General features: G+C 36.1%; 1 protein-coding gene across 1 annotated transcript; it reads left to right on the top strand.

Annotated features, from left to right (window-relative positions):
* The first annotated feature begins 1181 nt into the window (after positions 1–1181).
* Positions 1182–2469, top strand: LOC111864786 (centrosomal protein of 19 kDa). The gene is made up of 2 exons (XM_023852295.2): positions 1182–1447; positions 1580–2469. Exons 1-2 carry the CDS (start codon positions 1361–1363, stop codon positions 1874–1876), a joined length of 384 nt encoding a protein of 127 aa, XP_023708063.1. The 5' UTR covers positions 1182–1360; the 3' UTR covers positions 1877–2469.
* The last annotated feature ends 15755 nt before the right edge of the window (positions 2470–18224 follow it).

Below are 18224 nucleotides of genomic sequence, written 5' to 3'. Positions count from 1 at the left end.
GATTTTTCTTTAAAATTTACCCACCTTCATCTTTCCTAAACACAAGTGTTCTATGTATGTTATAATTCACAGTGTCCATTGCATTTCAGTAAGGAGGCGTTGGACTGTTGTAAATGAAATGTTCATACTTTAACGTACACTGGTAAGGAACTTTCTCCCGATGGATATGAGTAGAGTGATATAAACTCGGTTAAAAAAAAACAACGGAGTAATAACCTTTACAGTACAAGCGATCAGGTTGCAAAAGTATTTATTGCTATTCTTGTGAACTAGTGGTTCTGAGAGGAGCACTTCACATAGGCTGGTGCTATTATAGCATAACTTCTTACCGATATTACTCTCGGCGCTGGCGGCGGCCATATTGTATCATGAGTCTTGCAGCTGCGTAGAGATGGCAGAAGTACTGCTTTTGTGACATTACGGCGGCCAAGTTGCCCGCCAATAACATTTTGTTGCCAGGGGTGATAAGTCTCTCACACACCAGAGCGATCGCGGTGGCGGTCAGATATTTCCTGCTGAACCTACAGACGCTTTCAGACAGGCAGCGATTTTGCGGGCAGCGTTCCGGACAGTGCAGCGTTCTACTCCGCGGTAGAGATCAGATGCAGCTTGTAGAGTTTGACCGCTGCCCGCGTCGCTGTGTATTAGCATGAACAATGAGTACAACAACAGAGCAACTTATTGAAGAAGTAAAATTACATAATATCTCCCTTAATTAGGTCCAGTAGATCATCAAAGCATTCCGTTGGCATCCAAATGTAAATATAGAATCGTTCTTCATGTTGCCGCAGTTGCCGATATAAAGTATGAAATTCTCCTTCATGTTCACGAAGCAGATTAAGGTCGTGAATCCACGTTTTCTTACGCTTCTTTCTGAAAAATATATTAATTGTGATGTTAATATTTGTAATAACTTCTCAAATTTCTCCAATTGTACACAATAAAATGAATAATTACCTTCCTTGCTGCTGCTCCTCATCATCAACTAACGCTGCCAAAAGTAACGCTTCTTCCAGACGAGATAATCGATGCATCATTTACGCTGTTGTGCTTACATGACTTTTCAAACTGATCGCCACCGCAACCGCGTTGTTGGTGTGAGAAGACTTTATCGCCACCTCCACCGCCACCACGATCGCTCTGGTGCACTCTGGTGTGTGGGAGCCTTAGGTTGGTAATTGGTAGCGGTTGGTAGGTAATGTAGTCGCAGAGGGGAATGTGTACCGATGAATATTAATTAGGTCAATGATTTCAATAACTGCTTGTGCTGTATTGTATATAATCTTATTTATATCAATTGTATGTTCGTGAAAGTACAAGTTTTCGTAATGTATTGAAAATTCGCACATTTCCATCGAAAATGGACGCAGGAGAAGAAAATTATATTTCCAAAAAGTGCGGTATTCGTTTTTCTCCACCTGCATTGATATTGGTGTATGAAGACAAAGTAAGAAACAACGAATTACGAAAGCGTGTAATGCCCATTCGTAACTTTCGAACTAGTTCCAGTGTAAATTTTGTGGCTCAAGATCTGAAACTCAGGCATGAAAAAATAATGCAGTCTGTTTCAACTATGCAGGTAGAAAAGATGTTACGAGTGCTGCAAGAACACATGAAAGGCACGGAATTATTGGAAGCGGTGCAGATTGTAAGCAAGGAATTTTCTGTTGGGTCTGATGAAGATCTAAATAAACTCGGAGACGATGTATTACGGAGGAAAAAGGAGATTATGGATCAGACTTTTAAGAAAAACCAAATAAAACCCCAGGATCCTGAATTTGTTTATGATAAACAGATAGACTTTGATCAAAATGCAAATGAGAAAGTAGAATCAGGTTGGGATGCTGAAGATAATGACGACCTATTCTGGAATTGAACCATTAGCAATACAGTTCATTCATTTATTCATTCATGCATTCGTGTTTATTAATCCTATAGATCAGATTATACTGATGTAGGACATGTCATATAATATTATAAAATTAGCAAAAACACAATAATTCTTAACGAATAGCTAACAAAATATGTAACAGCTGTTTACCTCTAGCATGTATCATTATCCAGTGTTTAAGAATTTATCATTCATATAGTCTTAAATTGAGTAGTAACACCCATTAATGAGTAAATTCTTCAGTTCCCTTATAAATGGTTTTCATGTTCAAGTTGTTTTATATTAGCTAATTTATTATAAAAGATACAACCAGCAACTGAAGGTTTATTGTTATAAAGTTCTAAGTTATGCACCCATTTATGGTAATCATTATTGTTTCTTGTATTGTGTGTGTGTACTTGTTTATTTACCATACAATTACACTTATTTATTACATATAAGATGGTTTGTTGTATGTACAACGAATATACTGCTAATATCTTAAGTTTTTTTAAAATGTCTCTGCATGATTCCAAAGGTTTTAACCCTGCAATGTACCTTACTGCTCTTTTTTGGAAGAATAAACATTCTTTTAGTAAGTGCCTTAGTACTTTGTCCCCATACTACAATACCATATGTTAGAAAGGGATAAATCAAACCATAATATAACATTCTTCTACCCTTTAGGTCGAGTATTTTAGCAAGTCTGTTAATTATGAATAAATTGCGGCAGGTTCTATCAATATAAACTTCCCAGCATAAGGTGCTGTCAGTTACTACCCCCAAAAAGTTTATACTTTTTACATTCTCTATTTCCATATTCTTAATTAAGATTTTATGTTTATGATCCTGCCTATATTGCTTTGAAAAAAAAGTGCAGTGCGTTTTGGTTGGGTTTATGAATAAATCATTCATCTCTAAGTATTTCTCCACATCTCCAATATTAATTGAAGTTATATATTGGAGTTCATTTATATCTTGTCCCATATTCAGTATTGATGTGTCGTCTGCATGCATTATGGATCTACCTTGTGTTAGATGAGGAAAGTCATTTATATATAAAATAAAAAGTAATGGACCAAGGACAATAGTGTGCGTTTCCTACTTCCTCATGCCAATGGAAGCCCTGAGGGACTCCACATTTAATTGGAAGGCTACTCGATAAATATTCCTTCATTTCGTTGATTTCTATATGTGCTACTTTCACCTGTTGTCTTCTATTTGCTAGATAGGATTTAATTAACATGTGGAGTACCACAAACGCCATATTTATATAATTTATCCATAAGAATGTTATGTTGAATACAATCAAATGCTTTTGATAAGTCTAGTGATATTCAGTTACATTTTGTTTTATGATTCAAATTATCTGTTATGTTTTCAATAACTGTAGCAATGGCATCATTAGAAAAATTGTTTTTCCTAAAACCAAACTGAAATTTATTTAATATATTATGTTTATCAAGGAGAGCTGTTAATTGATTAACTGATACTTTTTCCAAAACCTTAGAGAAAGTAGGGACAAGTGTGATTGGGTGATAATTAGTTGCATCCTCCTTAGTCCCCCCACCTTATATATAGGGGATATATAGATGGAAAAATGCCATCTCAAATTGAAGCATTAACCAATTCTAAAAGCGGCTTAGTAATGTAAGACGTGCATTTTTTTTAGGAAGTAAGGTGAGATTTCATCAAGTCCTGCCGACATTTTATTCGTCATACTGTGGATTACTTTAATCAGTTTGATCTCTGTTATTTCAAGCAAAACAAATGAGTCTTTTAAGCTAACTTTGTTATTACTAGTTTGTGGATGGGTTAAATATTTATCAAGTATAAGATTATTAACAGTTTCTACAAAGGTTTTGTTAAATATATTATAAGTCCTACTTGGGCTTGAGACTATTTGTTTTCCATCTGATAAGTATATATTTCTAGTCGGTCTATTATTTAGTGAACCTCTTTCACGATTTACAAATTTCCACAAAGCTTTTGGATTGTTTATTGATCTGTTTATAATATTATAAATGTGTTTTGCATTTGCAGTTTTTATAATTACATTATATTCCTTCTTATATGCTTTTTAAATGTTTTTATATTCCTGAATTTTACATTGTATATAAAGGTCATACAAATTTCTTAATTTTGTTTTAGCTATGACAACATCTTTATTTATCCAAGTAGACTTATTTACACATGCAATGTTTCATCTTACCTTAGGGCAAGCTATATTAAATTAGTAGTTAAAAATGCTATAAAAGGAGATCAATTTGTTCTCTGCATAATTTCACTAAACACCTCTGTCCAAATTTTAGTTTGTAATAAAGAGCAAAAGCCAATTATATTGTCACCTGATAAATCCCTAACCTCTTTATAACAACTTATTTGTGGTCCTGCTGTCATATTAATAGTTATACACTGTGCATAATGATATGAAAATAGGCTATATATAACATTAGTATAATAGCAATTAGTAGATATATTCATTCATTGATTCATTATTGGAGGGGGTGGGTTTCCCCATGCACTTAGACCAGTTATTGGTCCATTGTGCATCCCCATTTAATTTCTACTGTCTCCATACCCTACCGGTACTGGTGCTCGCTATCAGCCCCTTTCTGCCAGCAGGGTTTCGGCCTTCTACTGGCAGTGGTATCTGATAATTAGTCCCTTTCTGTCAGTGAGGTCGTCACTCTTCTGGCAGTGGTACCTAATGCTTCCCCATCTACCGGAGGCATTGGAAACTACTTGGGCGGGAAAATTTGCCTAATTTGGCTCAGAGGTCTCCTAGAGACATGAGGTTCTTTTATGTGCCGTAAATCTACGACACGGGACCCACAGCTTAAAGTCTCTCCCAGAGGACTTTAAGTCTCCAACAAGAATGATATATCGATCTTTCTGAACAAGCTGCTCCAATATATCTATTAGTAGGTTAAAAAATTCATATATTGCACCACTTGGTGATCTATATAATGCAATAATTATAATTTTGATCTTGTCACATGTTATTTCTATACCAGTAACCTCAAGAGTTTTTTCTGTACTTCTTCCTGTAACCCAATTCAAGGGTTTACTTTGCACCATGTTGCTGGTACTGTAAATAGCTATCCCTCCACCTTTGTATTTTTTCCTTAAAAAATATGGAACTACAGTATACACTTCTAACATACATTGAGGGATTTCATCCTCTTTGAGACCATGTTCAGAAATAGCTAGTATGTCAGGGGTAGTGCTTTGGAGAAATTCAGTAAATAGTTCAGTTTTGTTACCAAGATATTGAGCATTTTGATGTATTATTTTAAAATTATGCATTCACTTGACTTCCCCAATTGGGAATGACTGGAACCCATGGGATCCAGTCATCGTTATTAGTTTCCCCGATTTAAATCACCTAGAACTATTGCATTTGATTGGTTCTTTTTGTTATTACCTATTATTTTACTTATTTCTTGAGTAATATATTCTTTACCTGGTCTCTTGAGTTGCTGCCTATGCCTTGTGTGATAGTCTCTGCTTATATTACTTGTATCCAATACGTTTACATTTCTGAATCTTTTACACACCTTGTTTTTGTCCATATTTGCTCTCCTTATTTCCTTATTTACTACTGATTCTTTTATTAAATCATGCCTAGTCGGAATATTGAGAATATCATTTGTACAAGTCAGTGCTGAAAGTGTTCTTTTTACAATATTGATACAAGTCTTTGTTTCATTTCCAGCAATATCATTCGCACTACCCGTGATTATTGCATGGTCCTGTGGGTGAAGTTCTGCTCAATCTCTCACAGTTTTTCATAACATCTTCCACCTTAGCACCAGGCCTGACCTCACCAAACACTGAAACTTCATCATTGGATTTCCTCAGTGACGTAGGTATACCACGACCATAGCTATCACTATAGAACAACAATTTTTTCTTCTTTTTCACATTCTTCTTTTGACAACTAAGTATTTTCATTTGCAGAGTCTCATCAGTAACATCACTTAGGGTGCAGAATCCATTACTTGTTGAAACTGAAAACTGTGGAGTCATCTGTTTTCTTCTTCTCGATGATCCTTTAACTACCCGATTCCAACAATTTTCGTTTTCATAATGTACCACGTACTTCTTGCACTCTTTCACACTGTAAGATAGATAGTTCTGACAATGACGATATTTCCTATAACAACTTCTGGAGAACTTTGCAGTCAACATACTGCATAGTCGTAATCTCATTTTCCGGGGTATTTCATAGTGAGCATGAAGCACAAAGCCATTGATTATCAGGTATTTTGTCTTCATTTACATTGCTGCGCTTATTGAAATGATACCATTTATCACAATTATCACATAGAATGCCATTTCGTACTACTTTATTACACTTTCGACTCTTGTTGTCTACTGAAATGTTGCTTACAGCTGTTTGGCCACCACTTCCCACCATCATGATCAGTGTCTTACAGCCTTACATGATTTGAAGCTTTCACAGAGACAGTATGCAATGAAGTCTTCTCAGATAATTAGCCCTGTCAGTATGGAGTTAGTGTCCAACGTTTCAAAGACTGAATCTAACACCCAAAGTTAGAAACCAGGTTGAAGTTTTATTTCTGCCCATTTGCCCATCTTTAGTTTGATAAAACTGGACACTGAAAAAGCGTGATCAAATCTGGATACCATCCATAATTGTGCGACACAGAAGGGGTTTTAAACGTGTATTTAAAGGCTCTGTGGAATACACATAGTATTCAAGTTAGTAAATCTACATTACATGTGAATAGTTCCCAAGGACTTTTATCACCTTTCTCTGCTTCCATCATGTTGATTTGTGATATGTCACAGCCCCCAATCCTATTGTCTTTCGCTGACAGGACAAATGTTCCTTGCTAAGAGGGTATTCATGTTCTCTTGTGCTATGCCCCATTCTGTAATAGTATATGTGTATTGAAGGACACCAACCCTGGGTGACAGCTATCAGTGACTGATTTAATTTTACAAGAACTGTGTGTTAAAACTGGTACACCTAAGCATTCTTAGAAAACCCAACAGAAAGGAATAGGATAACTTGTTAAAAGAATGAATAAACTTTTCTAAAAAGTGTACTTAAATATTGTTTGGGCTGTCAGTTAATGTATTTAATGACATTCTAACCAGTGGTAACAAATGTTTTACCTTCTAAATACTTGTTGAAAGTTTCACTGAAGTTTTAAGAGGATAATGATTTTATATTAGGAGATTCTCTTGTGAACATGGCAGAGAACCTTCTGGTTTCATAAGGGGAGTGGGGGATATTTCTCAAGTAGCTGAGTGCCCATTAACTTTGCAAGGAGTGCTCTGCTCCGTGGAATTATGTTAATTGTGAAACATTTTGTTTTTGGTGGTGTAACACTGAAATCGTTGCCTACCCAGGAACTAGCAAGGTGAGCCATATGCTCCAGTCCGAGCAATAAGAGCAGACCTTCTGAGAGTATGGTGTAGATGTATTACTAATTACTGTTGCTTTGGCCAAGTTCATGGTAAGCATGAGAACAAGCGGATGAGATTGGCCCTGGTTTCGTTCTTTTGACACTTACATTGGAATTATGATGGCTACCTACCTACCTATCTACCTACCTATCACTCGGCGCTACAGCCCTGGGTGAGCCTTGGCCACCTCTGCAACCAGTAAAGTATGATGGCTACCAATCACATAAGGGGGCACACGGTAGCATAGATGGTTGAGGCACTATTCTACAAGCCGGAAGGTCACAGGATCGAATCCTGATGAGGTCATTGGATTTTTGCAATTTACCTAATCCTTCCAGCTGCACTGTGGCCCTGGGGTTGACTCAGCCTCTGACAGAAATGAGTACCAGGAATCTTCCTGGGGGATAAAGGGCAGTCGACGCATACGGCTGCCAACCTTACCGCCATCTATGAGCCGCTTGTCTAGAAAATGTGGGCACCTCAACATCTCACAACCCTATGGGCCTCCACTGCCTGCTACAGAGATACCTTTACTTTATTTTTACTTTACCAAACACGTAATGTTCATACCAAGTTTCATGATGACTGATAGAATTATTCATTTGGGGATATACTGATGCACAAACACTGACTGCAATTGCTCATAAAGTAAGGAACTGGAGTAGCTAAGAAAAAGCGTTACAGAACTGAACTAAGTAGGGATTCTTATGCAAAATTATAGTGGTGGCTTAATCTGCTTTAGTAATTAGGTAACTCCTAGGAGCAGAGCCCTTTTTGAGAAGCCAGTAATCACTCAGCTAATAAAGAAACTGAATTTCAATACATACTAAAAGAATCCTTATACTTGAATATGGCAGTGAAATTCCCTGTTTGAGATTTAAAATGTTTTAACCTACAGACTAAATAAAGACATTATATGGACAGACAAGGACTGTACAAAAGGCAGATGACGTTCAGATACAGAGAGAGGATGAAACTTGCATGCATTCCAGCTAGTGCTGTTGATGCATGTGAGCAGTTATGTTATGTGTTCTTGTCTACTTCAGCTATGAGGGAATATTCGTGGTACTAGTGCCTGTCAGATAGGAGATTGGATTGGCTTAAGAGCGTTTTGTAATACTGTATTATTATACAGCTATTCTTGCATTCACATATGTTTGGATTGTTGAAGTAAGATCCTGTTGATGCCTTTTATTGATTTCCCTTTTGTAACTTTTGCACTGGAATGTTGACAGCATGTTTGAATCAAGTACTGGCGATTTAGAGAACATGATAGTCTTGAATAAAGAAATATGCTAGCTTTATTGATTTTCAACAATGAGTACTGTGCTTTGAATTACTTTGTTTTTGCACTTTATCCATTGTCTGGTATTCTACCTTGGTCTCCCCCCTCACCTGAAGACAGAAACAGATCCAATTCCTGAAATTTGCATTCTGTAAGTTTTTTTTTAGAATACCAGACGATGGACAATGTCCAAAAACTCAGCAATTCCAGGCGTTATACACCGTCATCAGAACACTTTAAAATGAGTGGTATATTTTGGGAACACAGTATATTTCTGTTAAAGTTAAATAAATACACGATAAGAAGAAGGCTGTGTTAGGGGTACATATGAGATTTGTGAACCCCACCTGTCACAGTAATGTGAATCCTGTTCTCTCCCTAACACAGTAGTACCTTATGTAAGAGTACCTGTTATTCTCTCATAATATCACCTGCAGTGAGGATATTTTGGATACGCAGTTCTTGCAGTTCCTGAACTGTAACTCCAAGCAAGCACAAAGTTTAGTTCAAGACTGTATTCAACAAGTCCTCCGAGGGAGATAGAGGGATGAAACTTGCAACATGGAAGGAGGTTGATTTCCATGCAGTTGTGGGACATGAAGATGCAAGACAGACAGTGGCTATGACAGAGTGTCAAACGTAATTTGTACACATAGGACAGCAGATACTTCAGAATGTCATATTACATCTGTCACTTCGTGCTGGTTAAGTCTGTACAGGCAAATTGCAGAATAGCATCTCCAAATAGGCTACAAGGGTGGTTAAGGTTATTCTGAGTTTATTATTTTCTGAAACATGGGCATTAGAAAAATGAAACTTATGGACAGTTAGTGGAAACACTGCATTAATTGTGGTCAGATAGCCATGTAACCTGTTTCTCTGCATTAGAGCTAGTACAGGATGGCATTAAACCATGTCATTCCTAATGTGGAGCAGTGCTGTACCATCATATTCCTAGTTAAAGAGAAAGTGAAACCAGTAGAAATTCTTTATAGGTTAAATGCACAGTATGGGGAAGAGATCCTGTTATGTGCACTTGTCTAGGACTGGTACAATATGTTTTGCGAAGGCAATAAAGAAGCCTCAAAGCTACATCATGATCATGTTCAGCCAATATTTGTATGTGGTGTGAACATTGTCTGCTTTGAAATGCAGATTTTTGGAAACAGATGAAATGTGCATCCAGCAGTGGCATAAATGTTGGAAATGTTGATCCAATTATCCATGAACCCTTATTTTTTCAAGAAAATGGATCCTAAAGATGTTATGTCCAACCAGAGGGCACAACGTGTTGGTGTGTATGCTGAGCACCTGCACTGGTTTGAATTGGAAGGAAACACATTCCTTGAGTGAATAGTGACCTGTGATGAGACTGAATACACTGCTTTAATCCAGAGTCAAAGCTTTCTAGCATGAAAGCTTCATAAATCGTAGATTCTCAAAGGTTATTCCTTAAGAACTGTTCAAAATTTGGGCTATTTTGACATTTTATAATTCAAATGAATGAAGTCCATTCAAATCAGAGTAGGCAGTTCAAATAAAGAAGTGGGACTATGAGTCAGCCATTGCCACATGAGCAGTTCTGGCATTAGGATTGTGTATGTTTAATTCATGCTGAGAACAGAGAAGTAACATTACAAACATCTGCATTTGTAAGTGTGTAAGTTACTGGATACCAGTTTTGTTACTGATATGCAACCCAACCACATCACTTGTCATTTCCTTGCAGTACATCACACAGCATATATTAAAATGGTTTTAAAATGGAAAGCATTTTTAAAAATAATTCTAATGTACTTTTTCAGTTATTTTTAGATATCTTGAAAATTAAAAAATTCAAAGAGAAAGCTATGCTTTTTGCATATTTCTTGTTTCCCACTGCACACTGAAATGAAATTGAGGGATTCACATGGCAGTAATATAAGTCTTCTAACTTAGAGTAGAGAAGGCTGTTAGCAATGCAGATTTATACATTTTGATGTCATTATTGAACAGTTAATATTTATGTTATATTTAATGCCTTGAATATGCCACTGCTGTCTCATTACAGATCCTGTCTTCCCACAGCTGATGTGCAAGATTCTATTTGGGAGACACATAGTTTCACTCTTTTCTGCTGAGATTGAGAGGTTCCAGTATTTTTCTTCTTTTCTCCACATGTTCGAAGGGTACACAGTTTGGCACACTGGGGCATGATGGCTGATATTAACATGTCTACTGGAAACTGATAAATATAATAATATTGTATTAGGGCTTCATATTTCATTAGTTGGGCACTTTATATATATATACTTACTTACTCATGGAGCTGAGCCCTTTTTGAGGAGCCTACAATTCTGTAGCTACTCAAGAAATTCCCAGCATTTTAGGGAACCCAAAGGTTCATTACCGTGTTCAAAAGAGCCCTCCACTGGTCCCTGTCCTGAACCAGATCAATCCAATCCATCCCATCCCAGCCTATCTCTCTAAGATCCATTTTAATATTGTCCACCCACCCATGCCTTGTTCTTTCAGTGGTCTCTTTCCTTCTAGCTTTCCCACCAATATCGTATATGCATTCCTCATTCTCATTTATTTACATTCCATAAATCCACTACACATAGGATAAGGAATTAGTCATTGATAATACAAATAACACTACATAGAAATGACAATATAAGACTCATTACATTATTCAGTACCATAATAGATCACAGTTAATTATTGGAGTCAAATTTACAATTAAAGTATTCTTCCAAGGAATAAAACGAGTTCATCAACAAAAATCTTCTTAAAACAATTTTAAAATGTTTAACATCTTGAGCCAGGTTCCTTATATTAGGAGGAAGCCAATTAAAAACCTTAAATTCCATGGGAGTACACTCCTTTCTGAAATACAGTCAACTTACATATAGGATAATGGAATTTATTATATCTTGTATTCCTATTATATAACTCAGAATTTAACTTAAATTGATCTTTATTATTAACCATGAACATTGCAAGAGAAAATATATACTGAGATTGAAGGGGTAAAATTTCCAGTTCCCTGATCAGTTCCCTACATGAATCTGTATTCCTAGAGTTCATTATAATTCTAATCGCCCTTTTTTGCAACATAAAGATATGTATACTATAAGGGGAATTACCCCAGAAAACCAAACCATAGGTCATAATTGAATGGAAATAAGGAAATTAAATCATTCTTAATGTACCCTGAGACATGTAAGATTTTAGGGCTCTAATCGCGTAACATGCAGAGCCCAATCTAGACATTAACCAATTCACATGTCCATTCCAAGACAATGTGTTATCAATAATAAGCCCCAGAAACTTAGTATTTGTATTGTTAACAATCCAATTATCATCATCATCAATATGAATATACATCGGCCGGCGGTTCTTAGTCAAAAATTGGATAAAATGTGTTTTCTCGGAATTTAATGTCAATAAATTATCTTGAAACCAATCATTTGTGTTTTTAAATATTGAAGAAGCCTTGAATTCATAATCAGCAGACCTAGGGTTAGTAATGACTATGCTAGTATCATCAGCAAAAATAACGGGTTTGGACTTGTTCGATATGATATAGGGCAAGTCATTTATATACAACAAAAACAACAAAGGACCCAGAATTGAACCTTGGGGGACTCCGTTTTTAATTTCCCCCCATTCTGAGTACCTCAGACCGTTATTCACAACAACTCTCTGATGCCTATCAGCAAGGTACGACTTAATCAAAGCACCAGCCTTATCAGCCACGCCGTAAAATTCCAATTTCGATAGTAATATATCGTGATTAACACAATCATAGGCCTTTTTGAGATCACAAAAGATACCACCAACAAACATACCACTGTTCAAAGCATTTTATACTTCATTAACTAGTTCATACGTGGCTATTTCAGTCGATGATTTACTCCTAAAACCATACTGATCTTTAGCTAGTATATTATTATTAAGTACATGTCGGTGCATTCTTATATAAATAATCTTTTCAAAAACTTTGGAGAAAGATGTCATTAATGATATCGGTCTGTAATTAGACATATTGGTTTTATCTCCATTTTTGAATAATGGCTTTATTACTGAATATTTTAATCTGGTGGGAAAAACACCAGTTACAAAGGCTCTGTTACAAATATAGGCTAGTGGAGAACTAATAAATGGTGCACTGCATTTTAAAATTTTAACAAAGATCTCATCATATCCATTAGAGGATTTTGGTTTAAAGGACCCAATTACATTTTCAATTTCCTTATAAGTAGTCTGATTTAAGTGAATTTTAGGGAATGGTCTAATGAAGGCTTGATTCATATATTTTGCATGATTAGCTGAATCAGTCCCAGTAACATGTCCATTTGTTACCTTTTTAATATTATCAGCTATAGTTAGAAAATATTTGTTTAAAGACTCAGCAATCATCATGTGATCGTCCGTAAGTTTCCCATCTATCTTTAGAAACTGTATGTCCACCTTATTATTATTCCTACCAGATATTGATTTTATAACCTTCCAAGTGGCTTTGGCTTTGTTATTAGCTTTAGAAATCAAACCATTATAATACCATTTTTTAGCTGTTCTAATAACACTAGACAAGATTTTGCAGTAATTTTTATAATAGGCTTTTAAACGATCATTATTATTCCTCATGGTTATATATAAGCCTCTTTTACGCTGACATGATACCTTGATACATTTTGACATCCAGGGATTATATTGAGAATCAGTCTTAATTAGTTTTTTAGGGAAATTGGAATAAAAAATATGTAAATAAGTATTTAGAAAGGAGTTAAAAAATGTATCTATGTCATTAACAGTAAAGACGTCATTCCAAGTTTCATAACTTAATTGAATCACAAATTCCTTCATGGAAGATGAACTGAAGATTCTTACAAATTGCAGAGGGCTACTAGAAGTTTGTAAGTTAATGTTAATATACAAAATTTAACCATCGTGATCAGATAGGCCATTTATAAGAGCATTTATGGTGTAGTTTCCCATTCTACTAAAATCCACAAAAATATTATCAATTGCAGATGCAGAACCATTAAAAATTCTTGTAGGAAAGTAGACTGTATTAAAAAGATTAAAAGAAGATAGTAAAGCATCTAGTTGCTTCCTATTATTGTAATCAAGATAGTTAACATTAAAATCACCACAAACAATAAATTCAGAACTCGTATTATACAGTGACTTTAAAACATTCTCAATACCATTCAAAAAATATGAAAAATCTCCAGTTGCAGCTCTGTATATGGCTAAAACATAAATATTAACAGATGGAATTAGAAGTTTGACTGCACATATCTCTAGATCCTGATCTCTACAAAAAGCATTTAAATTCACATTTAGATAGTTAATTGAGTCACGTACAAAAATGCATACACCTCCTTGCCTGATAGATTTCCTACAATACTCGGCACCCAGATTATAATGTTCAATATAGGTATGACATAAGTTCATATATTCAAGGTGATGTTCAGATAGACATAGCAAATGTGGGGATTGAGGATACAGTGCGCATATAATTTCATTACTTTTCTCCTATTAACCACGGATATTTTGATGGAAAATACTCATCGAATTATTATTCTTAAGGCATATTTTAGTCCTACTATCAAAGGAATCTGAGTAGGCATTTAAATGTTCCATAAAAAATCGTTATTTCTAGTTATTGGTAAATTCCTATAGCGTTTAACGCTGTGCTGAGTTGAAGTTTATGTCGAAGAGGCCTTGTCAATTGATGGAACGACCAATTGAGTTACCTTATCATACCATTCTAGGATTATAGGCTTAACCTTAACTCTTTCCAACAATAAAAATATCTGGGAGACTAACTGATTAGAAAATATTTCCTTGCCTAGTGTATTTAAATGTGAGCCATATTTGGTGTATAACAATCTATTGTTGATCTGTTCACTCATGGATACATGACTAAAGATTTTGGTCAATTTACTCAACTTATTGTTAAAGAGATTGATTGCGTCATTTAACTGTGAGCAACCAGGAGCATCATATCTAAGAGGAACACCTATCAGAATTACATTGGTGTGTCTAATATTCTTAATAAAATTAACAATATTCCTGAATGCTATTCTTGTATCACTCTTACTAATGTCATTAGATCCACTACTTATTATTAAAAAAATCATTTTTAGTTAACTTGTCCACTTCATCATTTATTGTTCCTCTTAAAGAGTTTGTGCAAGAACCTGGCTTAACTACACCACAAACTTCGAAACGGTCATCCATAGAAGTAGACATCCTCTTCTTCCCCATTCATGTTACATGCCCTGTCCACCTCATCCTCCTTGACTTGATCTTTCTAATTATACTCGGGAAAGTGTACAAGTTATGAAGCTCCTCATTATGCAGTTTTCTCCAACCTCCTGTCACTTCATCTCTTTTCGGTCCAAATATTCTCCTCAAACACCCTCAGTCTATGTTCCTCCCTTAACGTCAGAGACCAATATATATATATATATATATGTGTGTGTGTGTGTGTGTGTGTGTATATATATATATATATAATACAGTTTTGTAAATGAAACACATGGTAGATTATTGGTTAAACACCACTTACTCTGTTTTTCATGTATACTTTACTACATGTTAGTTTGAAGTACACAAGTAAGAAGAACAGTGAATTTCACAGCTTCTGGGATTGTTAGTAAAATGCTTTGCATTATCAAAATATGTTTAGTTTATTTCACCTTGGTAATCATTTTAAAACAAAGTATTGACTACTCTTATTTTTGGGGAGTAATATAATTTAAGTACCAAAATGGGAAAGGCCAGTTTGTCACATCTGTGCAAGACAACAGGAAAATCTGTAGTGTTTCTGTAATATAATCTTTGCATTTTTAGATAGCAGATCAGAAGACAAGGATTTTGAACTGAATGGTAGCAAGCATTGACCACTTGGTTGTCAGTACTTAACTGTATTATGAACTGTACACATATTCAAATTGTATAGTCTCATAGAAGTGTACCTGTGTTTTGGAGGAAGATATTGCCTCCAGCATCAAGGTCAAAGTGTGAACCAAGCAGACAGCAAGAAGAGACATACTGCTTCCTGTGCCTACTCTAACCCTGAAGATGGAGATGGTATGCTCCTTCAAAACACTGATAAACACTCAGCGACATGGTGTCATGTCCCAGACTGTGGGATTCATTATGTGTATTTTGATCACCAAGAAAGCTGAAATCATATGTAATGTGTTTTCCTGAATCAGATTGTGACTAAGGTGAAGGAAATATTTGTATTTAACTTATATGTTGGTATAACAATTTTTTTAAGCTTAACATTTCTTAGAATAAAGTGGAGTCAGGGACTGGGCTGATGTACCACAGTTAAAATATTGAATTTATGTCAGGGACAGTAACAAGAAACCAGGAATTCAATGTATATTAAAACATCATATTATTCGTATGTTTTGTAGACTGGCAATTAACTGATTTTTAGGCTTTGGTTATGGTTAATTATTGATGTTAATTTTATTTTTAGATTGTTACGCCATGTAGTTGTGGGCAGTATTACTGACACATTGGAGGTGCATGCTGCCATATGTACACAGTAACTCACCAACCAACCTACACACTTCGATCCTGAAGATGAAGGTAGCATGTACCTCCAAACTGTTAGCAGCATTGCCCATAGTCACATGGTATAACAACCTGAGCACAGAATTAGCATCAAAATGAGTGTGTACTCATAAATGACTTGAGTAAAGAAAAATTCTGATGATCCTGATGTCTGTTTTGTTAGAACTAATAGAATAGAATAAAATTTTTTTGTATCTCAAAGATCATTCACAGATATAAGCCAAGGATGTAGAACAAGCCATAATACAAATATAATACTTGTTTCCAATACAAATATAAATATGATTATGTTTACAGATACCTCTGATAATATAGCATTATGCCAAAGAAACAACACCGTAGTTACTTTCGTATATTTATGATTAAGAACTTTTGATTGAGGTAATTTATTTTATGGAGTAACACATGTGAGATGGGAGACATTCTTGTAACACTGCCTTAAACAATTCCATATGGTGATTTAAACTTTTGACTGTAGTGCGAAGATTATTGAACAAATTAATTCCACTATAGGAAACTTGCTGATACTGACATTGATGTTCAGTGCATGGAGAGTCTATCCATATCTTATATCTACATTGTGTATGTCTAGAGCATGTCAGATATGGCTAGGAAACCTAGCAGGTAATCTGTTATCAAAGGATTTGCCTGTAGTGAAATTATGCTTTTCTTCTCAAGTCCAGTCAGTGTAGACCAAATAATGCAGTTGAGAGGATAACTCCACAGAATCATACGTATGAGGCTCCAGATTTGAATGTCGACTTGGAGACCAGCTGTCCTGACTGATTTCTTTGTGACTTTACTCAGTTCCTTCAGGCAAACTCTAGGATCATATCTCTTATATCTTTACCTTAATTCTTCACAGTCATCTTACCATTTAGTGTTGTATAATCCAAGCTGATGAAAAGTTCTATTTCAGCTGAAAAATGCTACAAAATAGCCTAACACAATCAAGGAACCAAGATTACAGTCATCTGGGATGTGATACTTTTTAGCTTGGTGAATGGGTACCAACTTTCAGAGGCAGCGGGTTCCTCTGAATTGTTGGTATGCATCTGTCAAACACATGGCATCATATCTTGTAAGACTAATCTGGATGGTCACTCACTCACTCATGGAGCTGAGCCCTTCTTGAGAAGCCACCAATTGTGCATCTACTCAAGAACATCCCAGCATTTAATGGAACCCGAAGGTTCATTACCATATGTAAGATTTGAGGTTTTCACGGCGGTGACTATGAAGAAAGCAGTCTTCTGGGATGTGGCACCATATACATGTGTTAACCGACGTTTCGGAGGAACGTATCGCCTCCATCTTCAGGGTAGAAGGAAAAATAAGAAGTCCGCAAGTGAAGAGACTGTGAGAACCGGTACAAGCAGACTGGTTTTGGAAATAAATATGTGAGAGCAGTGAAGGAAGGAGTGGGGGCAAGGCTACATGGGAAATCAGTGAAGAGGGAAGGGGGAAGGAGCTGGGAACAGAAGCAGGGTTTTGTATATGATATTGTGTCGTGGGAGAGAAAGGCAAGATTAAAGGGAGGGCACTAACCCTTAAGCTGAGGGGGTGGGGGGGGTTGCTATGTTAGTCGGTCATGGCCTGTGTAGTCTCGTAGATCTGGCGTCATGTCCCGGTGGGTTTTAGGGAATAGATGAGAGGCTTCCATGACGTGCTGAGACAAAACCCTCCCTCTCTGTTCATATTTTTGGGACGGAGTTCAATCTCAATGGCTTCCCTAATGATGTGATTCATATATTGGGTCTTGGTAATGAGGATGGAGGTATTCTGAAGCTAAATGCAGTGTCCCAGATTTATGCTGTGTTCAGCTACGGCTGACTTGTCCGGATGTTTGAGACGGATGTGCCGCTGATGCTCCTTCAACCTCATGTCCACGGAGCGGCCCGCGTGCTCAATATAGACCTTGCCACACTCGCATGAGATATTATATACACCCAGTGTCCTTAGTCCCAGGCTATCTTTGACCGGCCGGAGGAAACAGGATAATTTGTTTGGAGGCAGACCCACTGATTTGATGTTGTGCCG

This window comes from Cryptotermes secundus, unplaced genomic scaffold, assembly GCF_002891405.2.
Source record: "Cryptotermes secundus unplaced genomic scaffold, Csec_1.0 scaffold1278, whole genome shotgun sequence".
NCBI classification, from domain to species: domain Eukaryota; kingdom Metazoa; phylum Arthropoda; class Insecta; order Blattodea; family Kalotermitidae; genus Cryptotermes; species Cryptotermes secundus.
The sequence above is the reverse complement of the archived record's forward strand: the minus strand, read 5'-3'. Positions and strand labels throughout refer to the sequence as shown.